General features: G+C 39.0%; 1 protein-coding gene across 7 annotated transcripts in view; it reads left to right on the top strand.

Annotated features, from left to right (window-relative positions):
- The window catches only part of ESR1 (estrogen receptor 1), a 441,625-nt gene that overhangs the window by 280,089 nt on the left and 146,212 nt on the right, over nucleotides 1-15,324 (top strand). For all 7 annotated transcript variants that reach the window (XM_074397268.1, XM_074397267.1, XM_074397266.1 and 4 more), the window contains one exon: nucleotides 7,744-8,079. In XM_074397268.1, the coding sequence (XP_074253369.1) occupies nucleotides 7,744-8,079 (336 nt within the window). The remainder of the gene's footprint in view (nucleotides 1-7,743; nucleotides 8,080-15,324) is intronic.

Raw genomic sequence — 15,324 nt, 5'->3', positions numbered from 1 at the left:
CCTATGTCCTGAATGGTTTTGCCTAGATTTTCTTCTAAGGTTTTTATGGTATTAGGTCTGATGTTTAAGTCTTTAATCCATCTGGAGTTAATTTTGGTGTAAGGTGTCAGGAAGGGGTCCTGTTTCTGCTTTCTGCACATGGCTAGCCAGTTTTCCCAACACCATTTATTAAACAGGGAGTCCTTTCCCCATTGCTTGTTTTTGTCAGGTTTGTCGAAGATCAGATGGTTGTGGGTATGTTGTATTTCCTGTGAGGCCTCTGTTCTGTTCCATTGGTCTATATCTCTGTTTTGGTACCAGTACCATGCTGTTTTGATTACTGTAGCCTTGTAGTATAGTTTGAAGTCCGGTAGTGTGATGCCTCCCGCTTTGTTCTTTTTGCTTAGAATTGACTTGGCTATGCGGGCTCTCTTTTGGTTCCATATGAAGTTTAAGGTGTTTTTTTCCAGTTCTGTGAAGAAGGTCATTGGTAGCTTGATGGGAATAGCGTTGAATCTGTAAATTACTTTGGGCAGTATGGCCATTTTCACGATGTTGATTCTTCCTAACCATGAACATGGAATGTTTCTCCATCTGTTTGTATCCTCTCTTATTTCGTTGAGCAATGGCTTGTAGTTCTCCTTGAAGAGGTCCTTTACGTTCCTTGTTAGTTGTATTCCTAGGTACTTTATTCTCTTTGTAGCAATTGTGAATGGCAGTTCGTTCTTGATTTGGCTCTCTTGAAGTCTATTACTGGTGTATAGGAATGCTTGTGATTTTTGCACGTTGATTTTGTATCCTGAGACTTTGCTGAAGTTGTTTATCAGTTTCAGGAGATTTTGGGCTGAGATGATGGGGTCTTCCAGATATACAATCATGTCATCTGCAAATAGAGACAATTTGATTTCCTCCTTTCCAATTTGGATACCCTTTATTTCTTTTTCTTGCCTGATTGCTCTGGCTAGAACTTCCAGTACTATATTGAATAGGAGTGGTGAGAGAGGGCATCCTTGTCTAGTGCCAGATTTCAAAGGGAATGCTTCCAGTTTTTGCCCATTCAGTATGATATTGGCTGTTGGTTTGTCGTAAATAGCTTTTATTGTTTTGAGATACGTTCCGTCAATACCTAGTTTATTGAGGGTTTTTAGCATAAAGGGTTGTTGAATTTTGTCAAAAGGCTTCTCTGCATCAATCGAGATAATCATGTGGTTTTTGTCTTTGGTTCTGTTTATGTGGTGAATTACGTTTATGGACTTGCGTATGTTGAACCAGCCTTGCATCCCCGGGATGAATCCTACTTGATCATGGTGGATGAGCTTTTTGACATGCTGTTGCAATCGGTTTGCCAGTATTTTATTGAAGATTTTTGCATCTATGTTCATCATGGATATTGGCCTGAAATTTTCTTTTCTTGTTGAGTCTCTGTCGGGTTTTGGTATCAGGATGATGTTTGTCTCGTAAAATGATTTGGGAAGGATTCCCTCTTTTTGGATTGTCTGGAATAGTTTCAGAAGGAATGGTATCAGCTCCTCCTTGTATGTCTGGTAGAATTCAGCTGTGAACCCATCTGGACCTGGGCTTTTTTTGGGTGGTAGGCTCTTTATTGCTGCCTCGACTTCAGACCATGTTATTGGTCTATTCAGGGTTTCGGCTTCTTCCAGGTTTAGGCTTGGGAGGTTGCAGGTGTCCAGGAATTTATCCATTTATTCCAGGTTTACTAGTTTATGTGCATAGAGTTGTTTGTAATAATCTCTGATGATGGTTTGGATTTCTGTGGAATCTGTGGTGATATCCCCTTTATCGTTTTTTATTGCATCAATTTGGTTATTCTCTCTTTTCTTTTTTATTAATCTGGCTAGTGGTCTGTCTATTTTGTTGATCTTTTCGAAAAATCAGCTCCTGGATTTATTGATTTTTTGAAGAGTTTTTTGAGTCTCTATTTCCTTCAGTTCTGCTCTGATCTTAGTTATTTCCTGTCTTTTGCTAGGTTTTGAGTTTTTTTGATCTTGCTCCTCTAGCTCTTTCAATTTTGATGATAGGGTGTCAATTTTCGATCTCTCCTTTCTTCTCTTGTGGGCACTCATTGCTATATATTTTCCTCTAGAGACTGCTTTAAATGTGTCCCAGAGATTCTGGTATGTTGTGTCTTCGTTCTCATTGGTTTCGAAGAACATCTTTATTTCTGCCTTCATTTCATTGTTTATCCAGTCAACATTCAAGAGCAAGTTGTTCAGTTTCCATGAAGCTGTGCGGTTCTGAGTTAGTTTCTGCATTCTGAGTTCTAACTCGATTGCACTGTGGTCTGAGAGACTGTTTGTTATGATTTCTGTTCTTTTGCATTTGCTGAGGAGTGATTTATTGCCAATTATGTGGTCAATTTTAGAGTAGGTGTGATGTGGTGCTGAGAAGAATGTATATTCTGTGGATTTGGGGTGGAGAGTTCTGTAAATGTCTATTAGGTTTGCTCGTTCCAGGTCTGTGTTCAGGTCCTGGATATCCTTGTTGATTTTCTGTCTGGTTGATCTGTCTAATATTGACAATGGGGTGTTAAAGTCTCCCACTATTATTGTGTGGGAGTCTAAGTCTCTTTGTAAGTCATTAAGAACTTGCCTTATGTATCTGGGTGCTCCTGTATTGGGTGCATATATATTTAGGATCGTTAGCTCTTCTTGTTGCAGTGATCCTTTTACCATTATGTAATGTCCTTCTTTGTCTCTTTTGATCTTTGTTGCTTTAAAGTCTATTTTATCAGAGATGAGAATTGCAACTCCTGCCTTTTTTTGCTCTCCATTTGCTTGGTAGATCTTCCTCCATCCCTTTATTTTGAACCTTTGTGTATCCTTGCATGTAAGATGGGTTTCCTGGATACAGCACACTGATGGGTTTTGGCTTTTTATCCAATTTGCCAGTCTGTGTCTTTTGATTGGGGCATTTAGTCCATTGACATTTAGGGATAGTATTGTTATGTGTGAATTTGATGCTGTCATTTTGATGCTACCTGGCTGTTTTGTTGGTTAGTTGATGCAGATTCTTGATTGTGTTGCTGCTTTTTTACCATTTGGTGTGTTTTTGGAGTGGCTGGTACTGGTTGTTCCTTTATATGTGTAGAGCCTCTTTCAGGAGTTCTTGTAGAGCAGGTTTGGTGGTGATGAAATCTCTGAGTGCTTGCTTGTTCACAAAGGATTTTATTTTTCCTTCACTTATGAAGCTGAGTTTGGCTGGATAGGAGATTCTGGGTTGAAAGTTCTTTTCTTTAAGGATGTTGAATATTGGCCCCCAGTCTCTTCTGGCTTGTAGGGTTTCTGCTGAGAGATCTGCTGTGAGTCTAATGGGCTTCCCTTTGTGGGTAGCCCGACCTTTCTCTCTGGCTGCCCTTAGAATTTTCTCTTTCATTTCAACCCTGGTGAATCTGACGATTATGTGCCTTGGGGTTGCTCTTCTTGAGGAATATCTCTGTGGTGTTCTCTGTATTTCCTGGATTTGAATATTGGTCTGCCTTGCTAGGTTGGGGAAGTTTTCCTGGATAATATCCTGAAGAGTATTTTCCAGCTTGGATTCATTCTCTTCATCACATTCAGGTACACCTATCAGACGTAGATTAGGTCTTTTCACATAGTCCCACATTTCTTGAAGATTTTGTTCATTCCTTTTTGCGCTTTTTTCTCTGTTCTTGCCTTCTCTTTTTATTTCATTGAGTTGGTCTTCGACCTCTGATATCCTTTCTTCTGCTTGGTCAATTCGGCTGTTGAAGCTTGTGCATGCTTCACGAAGTTCTCGTGTTGCGTTTTTCAGCTCCATCAATTCACTTATTCTCCTCTCTATGCTGTCCATTCTCGTCAGCAGTTCGTCCAATCTTTTTTCAAGGTTCCTATTTTCTTTGCGATGGGTTAGAACATGTTCTTTTAGCTCATTGTAGTTTCTTACTACCCATCTTCTGAAGTCTGATTCTGTCATTTCATCACCCTCCTTCTCCATCCGGTCTGGTTCCCTTGCTGGTGAGGAGTTGTGATCACTTTTAGGAGGAGAGGTGTTCTGGTTTCGGGAGTTTTCATCCTTTTTACGCTGGTTTCTACCCATTTTTGTGGGTTTATCCACCTGTTGTCTGTCTCTGTCCCAGGGAGTTGGAGCTTTATGAGTTTCCGTTGCACTACTGCCTTTTTTGATTTTTTTTTTTTTTTCAGGTCTGACCCGCCCAGCTAGCAGCACGCCTAGCCTCTGCCTGCCCGCAGGGGCTTTGCTGAGCTGCTGTGGGCTCCGCCCAGCTGCCCTGAGCTCTTCCCTGTAGTCCTTTTTATATGGGCGTAGTTAGAACTGTCTGGGCAATGGTGGCCCCGCCTCTGTTATGGCGGACTCTCTCTGTTGTGGCAGGTTGCCTCGGCAACGGCGGGTTGCCTCGGCAACGGCAGCCTGCCTCCTTAGCGGTGGAGAGTCTCAGTAATGGCGGAAGCCCCTCCCCCACGGAGCCGGACCGTCCCGGTTCAGCTGTGCTTGGTTTGAAGGGCTCAACCCAGAGGGTTTCCAATTACTGTTTTTGTTTTCGTTGTTGTTGGGGGTGGAGGGGTGGGACCAACCGAGCCTGATCACCTGGCTCCCTGACTCAGAGTCTTTTCTTTTAAGTTGAACGACCCCGCGTTCCGGTCGCTTGTTGAAAAGGCGCCGAGATCTCCCGTGCTGCGACTCACGGAGTCGGCTCGAACCGCGGCGCCGGCTCCTGGCGGATTTTTTGCCTAGGAATCTCCTGGCCTGACTCGCTATTTCAGATGAATGGGCTATTCTGCCGTCTCAAGGCTCTGCTCGCCAGCTAAGAGGGCTCCCAGACCAGTGGCTTTTTTACGGAGAACGGCAGCAACAGGGAGTGGTCACAGCAGCCGCGCGGGCGGAATCAGCCCCGCGGGGGCCAAAACAGCCGCACCGGCTGGGACTGCGACGCTGGCGACCCCTCTGCCTGGGTATCTCCTGGTCTGTGGGCAATAAGAGTTCGTCTGGAAATGCGGCGTCCACTCACCCTCTGCACTTTCACTGGGAGCTGAAGTCCTGAGCTGTTCTTAGGCGGCCATCTTGAAAGTCGGATCCCTAAATGTAACATCCTTTCTTAGAGAAGTTTTCTTTGTCTCCTTCTTCCCCAGTCACTTCCTCCCATCCATTGTGCTTTCAGCAGTTCATTTGTTCATTAATTCAATCAACAAATACTGAATAATTTTTGATCAATGTCTTCCTTCCTCCAAGCTGAAAACTTGATAGAGGGTAACATGATCTGTATTTGTTTACCACTGCATCTTCCATGAATATACATTGTAAGTATTGAATGGAGTTTTATTAAATGAACAAATACTTTGATATAATATTTTTGGTAACCACCAATATCAATTTCTGAATTGATTCTAAAATTCTTCTGATGGACATCAGCTTATCTTTAGTATGACTGCTAAAGCCTTTTAAAGTGGGTGATAATACTTCATTTTGTTTTGTTTCATTAACTTATGTGGTTTTCTTTATCTTTGGAATCTTTTTAAAGGAAGATAAATTACATTTATGGAAGGAGGGTTTTTTTTTTTAAAAAAGAATACTTTATTTTTAAAAGGTAAAATGCTGTGTGTAGTTATAATTTGGTAACTCTTGATTTCACCTTAGGAAAAACAGTATCACCTTCTAATCATTTCTTTTTTAATCAAATCACTTGCTTTTATTTCTTTATGTAGATGTGCTATTAAAAGATTGTAATCACTGCTGCATCTTTCCTGTAAGACTTGAGCACATTCTTAATTTCTTTCTAAACTTGTGGAGTAGAATTATAAATAGTATTTGGGTAATACACTGACTAATAGCAAAGACCCAGACATTTTCTTACCCTAGTCCTTACCCAAAGTTGGTAAATACAAGTTAGAACTCATCTTCTCAAAACTCTGATCTCAGAATTCCTGAGAAATCTGAATCTAAAAGAATTCTTTGCTTTTGACATCTTTTCCTTGATGTCTACCACAAGGCTCCTGCTCTTACGTTGTTGTTGTTGTTGTTTTTTTTTTTTTTTTTTTTTGTTGTTTTTAACGTTTCAAATAGAAGATGGTAAAGTCATATAGTACAATCTCAGCATTAGAGGGTCTACTGGAGGTCGACTAGTGCAAACGCTTTCTGGATAATGGAATCCCTTTGGGAACATCCCTTGAAAGTCCTCATCTAGCCTATTCTTGGAAACGCACAGCGATCCACCTCATCGTTTCCTATGATGGCAGTTTCTATCTTTGTTGTTAGCTCTGAGTGTTACAAACTGCTTCTTTACATTGAGCTGTAACTAACTAAAACATTTCCACACACTGCTTCTATTTTAGCCTCATAAAGAACAAGTTGAACCCGTCTAAGGGCAGTGCTCTCGCTTCCTCTGTGTTTTACTTTCTCTAAGCTAAGCCTTCTTTGTTCCTCACTTGCTCACTATATGACCTGATTTCATGTCTCCTTATGCTTCTAGTTACTGTAACTTGAGTAGACTGATATTTTCTTATATTTCCAGATCCGGCAATGAGGGTGATACATCAGGTGTGCTCTGATAACTTGAGATTATGGTGAAAATATCATCCCCCTTAATTCAGATTTTATAACCTCATTGGCAAATCTGGCAATGAAAGTTGAAATGCCTGACCAGGGACAATGCCTGGTCAGACGCCACTGTTCTCATCTTTCACTTTTAGGTGTCCTTCAATTTGTTAATTTAGTACCTAGACGATGTCCTGAAACTTGTTAAAGCAAACTTCTTTTCAGAGCCAGAATATGAAATCATACTTAATAGAGAATGATCTTGTACAAGTTGGTTAATTTCACTAACAGTTTCTCAAACTTAACAAGATTATTGTAAGAACTAAATTAGTTCTAAAGTGTTTCCGTGTATGTAAATGCTTAAAATATGTAGTAAGTGCTGAATGCATATTAGTAATAATAATCTTTATTATAATTTTCACTATTACATGAGAAAGGTTTATTTTAATACTGAGCAAATGGGAAGAGTTCATGGTGTCTCTGTTTTTAAAGTGTCATTTAATATGTTTATATTTATATAAATATATTTATATAAATATATATTTATATTTATAAATATATAATATATAATATATTTATATATAAATATATATTTATATATAAATATATAAAAACACATATATAACATATGTGTTATATATACATATTTATATATAAAAACACATATATAACATATATATATATTTCAGTCACACATTTGTTCAAATATGCCTTATGAGCAAGTCATTCTTATTTATTCTTGCCCATGAATGAGTCTACTTGGACTACATGCATTTAAAAACTCCCTTTTAATTTACTATTACAAGAATATTACTAGCAGAAGTAGTCTTTGATGCTAAACCGTATTTTAAGAATAACTAATTAGAATTCTGTTCTTGTTATAACACCTGTTACACACACACAACCCTACCTGGTGTGTCAGAGTCAGTTTGTTTGGGCTCACAAGCACCTCCTGTTCAATTTTCAGGAGCTTTGTAAGCCACTCGATGTCAGACAAGTGGCCTGAAATTTGTGATGGTGGCAGCATTTGCACCATGAACACTGGCCACTGCTACAAATCAAAGTCTTTTTCTTTTTCTCTTGGAGAGACACTTGTGAAACACTTACCAGCTCACCTTGCTTGAGAGTATTTCTTCAAATAAGATGAAAGACGTTTAGCTTTGAAGATTGTTTTGTATAAAAGTTTACATGGGAAAAAAAGCAAACTAATTGGTTGTTTTCCCCCTGTGGTTTTAGGGATACGAAAAGACCGAAGAGGAGGGAGAATGTTGAAACACAAGCGCCAGAGAGATGATGGGGAGGGCAGGAATGAAGTGGGGTCCACTGGAGACATGAGAGCTGCCAACCTTTGGCCAAGCCCGCTCATGATCAAGCACTCTAAGAAGAACAGCCCAGCCTTGTCACTGACGGCCGACCAGATGGTCAGTGCCTTGTTGGATGCTGAGCCCCCCATAATCTATTCCGAGTACGATCCTACGAGACCCTTCAGTGAGGCTTCAATGATGGGCTTACTGACCAACCTGGCAGACAGGGAGCTGGTTCACATGATCAACTGGGCAAAGAGGGTACCAGGTAAGAATGTGAAACTCAACTTTTAAGAGTCAATAGCTTTTCAAGAACTGGTTGTGATGTCCTAGGAGAAACAGTAGGAGAAAAAGAAGCAAGCAATAACTTGTTATGTAATTGATTTCAAGGTTACAGGAGATGTGTACATTTTCAGTATCAACACACTGTAATTTTCCTGGATGTTAGAAAAGAATATTTTTAAATCAAAATCTAGGAGACTAAAATTTTTAAATTGACATAATTTATTTTTAAACATCTATTCACCAAAAAGATTTAGGGTAGACACTACATGATAAAACTATTTAATAGTATATGTTCACAGTAGCAGAAAATTTTAACACTAAATGATCTATAAAAGTTTTTAATATTAATGACCTTTGTTCAAAACATCTCAATTATTAATAAAACAGTTTTATCTTGAAAAGATTTTAAAGATTGGGTGTAATGCCTTATGCCTGTACTCCTAGCACTTTTAGGGGCTGAGGTGGGAGGATTGCTTGAGCCCAGGAGTTTGAGGACAGCCAGGGCAACATTTTTGAAACCCTGTCTCTACAAAAAAGATTTTGAAAATTAGCTTGGTACAGTAGCACGCACCTGTGGTCCCAGCTACTGGGGAGGCTGAGGCTAAAGGATGGCTTGAGCCCAGGAAGTCAAGGCTTCAGTGAATCCTGTTTGTATGGAGTGCCGCTGCACTCTAGCTCAGGTGACAGAGCAAGACCATGTCTTAAAAAAAAAGTTAAGAAAGATCTTTATGGATTAAAGAGATAATAATAAGGTTATTTACTGAATGCCAATTATTTATCCAACCTGATTTATGCTTAATATTTTAGGAAAAAGAGAAAGACAGTGGAAAAGTAAATTAAAGTTTCATCCCTGAAAGAAACTTTTAGAGACACAGTGGCTGGCTGAAGTGACACCTTGTTCCTTTAGTTGATTCTCTCAGAAGTGGTATTGTGGTAAAATTGGACTGTTACTCTTGTTGCTCAGGGAGAAGAACTCAAGTGTGTGTGGAAACAAGGCTAGGAAATGACTTTCTCCCTGCCCCAGTGTAGCCATTCAGGAACTAATGTAGATGAACCGAGGCAAGAGGAAGCTAAATTTTTTTTTCTGGGCTTATAGATAAAATGAGTGATAGATTTAGTTAGACATTTTCTCATTTGAGTTCTTTTAATAGACACAATTAATTGTTTCCTATGAAGGATGAAATGTTTTGTATGAAACTAAAAGAATGTGGAGTTTGGTACTTGCGTTTCAAGGGTCACTGCTGTGTTACAGCCCAAGTGAACTTATGTTTGTTAGAGAATCTTACATGTATTTGTATCTATCAGCACATAAACATGTGGGCTGTAGAAAAAGGAGCCAACAGTACCGGGACCCAATCTTGTTAGAGGCCACTGTTTTGGTGGTTTGGGTGGTTATTAGGTTAAAAGGAAGCATGGAGAATAACAGGCAAATTTAGGTTTTCAGTGTCAGTTGAGCTGGCAAACAAAAATTCCTGGTCATCTTCAGAATGAAAAGTTTTCTTTAGCATTTTTATATGAAGCAGATACATTATAAGTTAATTGTTGGAATCTAACTGTAATGTAGCTATGATTTTTCTTTATATTTGTTATTGCCTTGTTCTTATATTTTAGGGAAAGAGAAACAAAGAAAGAAACTAATGATCATATATTTGAGAACCAACTCTTGGTTGCTGTTCATTTTTATTTTCCTGTAAACATATATTTTCCCTCATAAAATCTTGGTAATATTAACTCTGGAGTACTGCTGAACTCAAGTATAGACATCTTCCTATGTATCAGTAGATTCCTATCTGACATTTTTATAACAATAAAATATTAAAGAACATTTGAAACAACTGGAATTAAGCTCAAATATATTACCACTGGTTGAAGAATTCACATCAATAATTTTCTGAATTTAGGAATAAAGTGGAGAAGCCAAGGAAAAGAAAATATTATATACAGGCTAATAATTGTTAAAATACAAATATTAAAGCCAGAGCTAGGCAAATTTATGCTAATAAGATCTATAACAAAACCACTCTATAACTGCATCATGTTAGTTTAAAAGACCTGAAGGATTCCAAAATCCTTAGACTAATAAACTATGTCTTCTTACTTGATCATTTAAAAAAAAAGAATTATAAAGGCAAAAAATGAAACTCTGTGTGTGTGTGTGTGTGTGAGTGTGTGTCCCATGGGAATGCAGCTGTTGTAAATCAAAGGCCTTCTTGTCTGATCAAGCAAAATAAAATTAGTGATTGATTTTTAAAAGATGAAAAATGAGGGAAGAAAAAAATCTTTTGTAAAAGCTCTATAGATGGTTGTCAAGCTTTTCGGAAAAATAGACAAACATTTTGAAAAGCATTTATATATTATATATATCCAAATACCATCTGTTATTTAAAAACCATAGCCACACAGAAAATCCGATATAGGCAATGTAACGTTTATGAGATAATAGTTTGAGAATGACAATGATAAGAGTAATTTTTAGAAAGTGGAAATAGGGCAGGCACAGTGGCTCACACCTGTAATTCCAGCACTTTGGGAGGCCGAGGTGGGTGGATCACCTGAGATCAGGAGTTCAAGCCCAGCCTGCCCAACATGGCAAAACCTCATTTCTACAAAAAACAAAAAACAAAAAAACAAAACAAAACAAAACAAAACAAAACAAACAATCAAACAAAAACCAAAAATTAGCCGGCTTTGGGGGTGCACACCTGTAGTTCCAGCTACTTGGAATGCTGAGGTGGAAGAATCACTTGAATCAGAGGGCAGAGACTGCAGTGAGCTGAGATCCCACCACTGCACTCCAGCTTGGGTGACAACGAGACTCTGTCTCTAAATAAATAAATAAATAAGGAAATAGTAAACATCATTAGTAAGAAGAATAGCAAAAAGTTCTATTCTAGAAATACCTGAAATTAGCTGTATAATACAAAAACTCTCATGGAACATTTGAATAATCCTCAGAATACCTATCAATATAACAGAAATTGTTAATTGGCTTCATTTTGAATGATGAATTTTTAACAAAAATAATCAGTACTTTGGACTATCTTAGTAGTTCTAAAAGTGCTTTTTCTTCTTCTTTATTTTTAACTAAAAGAATATTGTCAGAATTTTTAAATGTTGATGATTATAAGTTGAATTTTCCCTTTCATTAATATCTGGGGCTTATTTTTTGACTTGATATGTTTCTCTACCCAGAATTAAGATGTGAAGAGCTTTAGGATAAAATGCATCCTACAAGTGTGACAGTCAAGTTCCAATGCACAAAGTACTTCTAGCAGACCTGGATAAAGATGACCTTAAGATATGATGTTTTTTTCTCTTTGCAGTTTAAAAACAAGAGTAGCAACAAGAATGATAAAACCTACCAAGCTAGCTCTGACAAAAGATGCTTTTTTATAAAACATACTATGTATCTGCTTTTTGTTATTTACCTGTAGAGAAGGCTGTTCTCCTTATTGTTTGCTCTGAAATTTATCTTTAATAGGCATTTTGTAGCTTTATCCCTGGATAGAGATTTAGTTTAAAAAAAACTAGATGATTGAATCCTAATTTACTGTTATTCTACACATGGTGAAACTAGTCAATAAATGTAATATCATTGAGCTGAAGGTTAAAAAGAAAATATGTGATTGCAAAAGTAGTATTTTTCATTTCAGCATCACACTCAATTGCATCATTGAGTGGCTCATTCTTAGTTTCAGTGTTAATGAAATACACCTGAGTTTTTTCTCAGAAGCTTGAATTGTGTCACCAAACTGTCATTTTGATTTATTAAAACTTATGTCTTTTCAAATCTTCATCATAATTTTTACCTGTCTCAAAAGCAATTTTATTCTTCAAGTTTGTACTATAGTTCTATATAGTTTATGAAGATTTGGAGAGATGTCTAGCTCTGAGTTTTTATTGCCTATTAAATACTTATCACTGAAAGTGTGACAGCCTTATGAACTGCCACTGGGCACAGATCTGGGAGAGCACGCTGAGTGCTGGCCCAGGAAGAGGAAGATAGGAAAAGGGGCAGTTCAGGGGCAGCTTGGCTTCCTGCGAAACATGCCACCTTAACCACTTCCTCATTCTTTTAGTGGCAAACTAGATGACCTTCTCCTTCCCCTTTCCTGCCAAGTCTCTCTCTGCTTAACACTCTAGAAGGCCCCTCTTCCTCCCCAGTCCTCACTCCCTGTCATTTGCTTCAGTTTGCCTCCTTGCTCTGTTTTGGCCCCAGGAACAGATGATTTACTCTTTCTCGACCTGTCTCCCAGCAGCCCCAAGTTCAGGTTTCTCGAAAGTTTCTGTGTTGTCTTGAGGATGCGTGGTTGTCTGAGTCATTCCAGGGCTCAAGGCCTCTTCTGTGTCTGTATTCTCTAGGAATCCAAGAATTTGCTTCTCTGCCTCTCATCCTCATCCCTGTCCTCATCATTAAAATTAGCAGTGATTTGAGCTAAGGAAATGCTGGAATGAATGAATGAATAAATGAAAGGTGAATATTGAAAGTTTTAATTTTAAGAAGTCTCTGAGCCCCACCCATTTCAGCTCAAATTTCCCATAAACTAGAACTGCTTTCTAAGGTTGTGGCATTTTTCTTTTTTCCTCTCTTCAAAATCTACCTGCTGTTCTGCTACCTCTCTTACAGCCACCTTAGCGAGACTCCACTTCCATTTCCAACCTCTCTTTTGTAAGGGACAGAGAAATAGCTAGAGGAATACAGAGCCATGCACTCTGAGGACTTCAGCAGGCTTCAACTTAGCAAGTGAAATTTGAAACTTAAAATGGGTAGGGATGACAGTTCCGGGAGAGGGCATAATACCTCAGTCTGGGAATTGGCAGCCTCTTCAAGGAAAACACTCAATTCTGGGAGCTTCCTGTAGATTCCAGAGACTTAGCAGGACTTCCCAGTACTCTGCTTCTCAACCTGTCATTGGACCAGTAAACCCTGGTCTCAGGCTGTTGTGGTGTCCAGCCTGCTTTGGCAAGGCAGTGAAAGATAACATGACACGAAGTATGGGTGACATCCTGGAGAGATGACTGATGCCTATGTTTAAGGACAAGATTCATAGTTTACATTTTGCACCCACTGTATAATAAGAGCTTTAGAATTGGGCTGGAATCACCCTGGCAGGCATGATGGCAGCCCCTCTGGACTGGTAATGTGCAGCTTTTTTGCAAGTGTTCCATGTCCAAGTCACCCTGCCCAGCTTTCTACTGCTCCTGTGGAAGCTCTGGTGAAACTCAAGGAAAGCAGCTGCTGTTGGCTGGGTTTTTGTTTCGCATGAAACATTGAAGACTCATAGATGTTTGTTGGCCTGGATGCTATTAACCCTTTTAAAAATCCTTTTCTTAACTTGAGAGTATTTGAGAAACATGTCTGGGGCATTTTTAAGCCACCCTTCTCCAGGTTCTATGTCAGTGAGTGATACGGTTTGGCTCTGTCCCCACCCAAATTTTATCTTGAGTTCTCATGTGTTGTGGGAGGGACCAGGTGGTAGGTAATTGAATCATGGGGGCAGGTCTTTCCTGTGCTGTTCCTGTGATAATAAGTCTCAAGATCTGATGGTTTTAAAAAGAGGTGTTTCTCTGCACAAGCTCTTCACTTGTCTGCCACCATGTAAGACATGCCTTCCATCTTCCACCATGATTGTGAGGCCTCCCCAGCCGTGTGGAACCATAAGTCCGGTGAGCCTCTTTCTTTTGTAAATTGCCCAGTCTGGAGTATATCTTTATGAACAGTGTGAAAATGGACTAATACAGTGAGTCTGGGTCAAGGCATGTGTATGTTGAACACAGTAGACTTGTGGTGCTGGGTGTCCCCAGGACACCCTATGGGGAATGTTGGCCTGTGGCTTTGCTACTTCCAGGGGGATTTGGCATGAAGAATGTCTGTTTTCAATAATAGATATATTATGATTGAAGTGTGTTATGGGCTGAATTGCGTCCCCTCAGAAAGATATATTGAAGTCCTAACCCTCAGTACCTCAGAATCTGATGTACTTTAATCAAGTTCAAGTGAGGTCATTAGCACAAGCCCTAATCCAATAAAGACTGGCATTTTAATTAAAGGGGGAAATTTAGACACAAAAATAGAGGAAGACAATATGAAGAGACACAGGGAAAAGACAGTCATATGACTAGAGTGATGGGTCTGCAAACTGAGGAATGCCAAAGTTTACTGGCCAACTTGGGAAACTAGAAGGGGCAAGATTGGACTCTCCCCTAAAACCATCAGAGAGAGCATGGCCTTGATTTCAGACTTCTAGCCTCCAGAACTGTGAGGCATACATTTCTGTTGTTTTCGAAGCAACCTAGATTTTGATACTTTGTATGAGAGCCCTAGGAAATTAATACAAGTGTATTAGAAATAGAATTTTCTGCCAGGAGCGGTGGCTCATGCCTGTAATCCCAGCACTTTGGGAGGCTGAGGCGGGTGGATCACAAGGTCAAGAGATCAAGATCATCCTGGTCAACATGGTGAAACCCTGTCTCTACTAAAAATACAAAACATTAGCTTGGCATGGTGACGCGTGCCTGTAGTCCCAGCTACTCGTGAGGCTGAGGCAGGAGAATTGCCTGAACCCAGGAGGCAGAGGTTGTGGTGAGCTGATATAGCGCCATTGCACTCCAGCCTGGGTAACAAGAGCGAAACTCCATCTAAAAAAAAAAAAAAAAAAAAAAGAAATAGAATTTTCTTCTGTTGTATTTTTGAAGCAGAAGAAATAAGGAGCTATTGATTTAAAGAGGAAGGTTTGGCTCATCTAGCATAGGCTTGGCTAATCATTTACTCTTGTGTATTTCTCCTCTGTCTACCCAAATAGTGCATTGAACTGGCTTAGAAATTGATTTATAATTCTAAGAGTTTAATGGATCAGAAGTTGATCTATAATTGTAACAATTTTATGCATCTACCTCATAAATGCCTTGTAAAATATTTTAACCTACGGAAGAACGTTTTTCTCTGGTACTTTAGTAGCTTACCTTTTTTTTTTTTTACATCTTTGACACATTTGAATTCATCCTGGTATGCTGTGTTAGGTGGGGTGCCAACATGGTTTTCATATAGATGGCTCAACAGTTGTTTCAATTTCATTTATTGAACAGCCTCCTACAGAAGTATTTTTCAGACTCCTTTTATATTTGACTTCCAAGTTTACTATTTATTAAGAGCTTTTAAAGTTGGGGCAAGATATGACCCATTGGTCTACTAGTCTGATTATTTTTTTTCCAATTCTGAAATGAAAAA

The sequence above is a fragment of the Saimiri boliviensis genome, chromosome 4 (assembly GCF_048565385.1).
Source record: "Saimiri boliviensis isolate mSaiBol1 chromosome 4, mSaiBol1.pri, whole genome shotgun sequence".
NCBI lineage: Eukaryota > Metazoa > Chordata > Mammalia > Primates > Cebidae > Saimiri > Saimiri boliviensis.
Note: the sequence above shows the minus strand (reverse complement) of the source record. Positions and strands in the feature narration are given on the sequence as shown.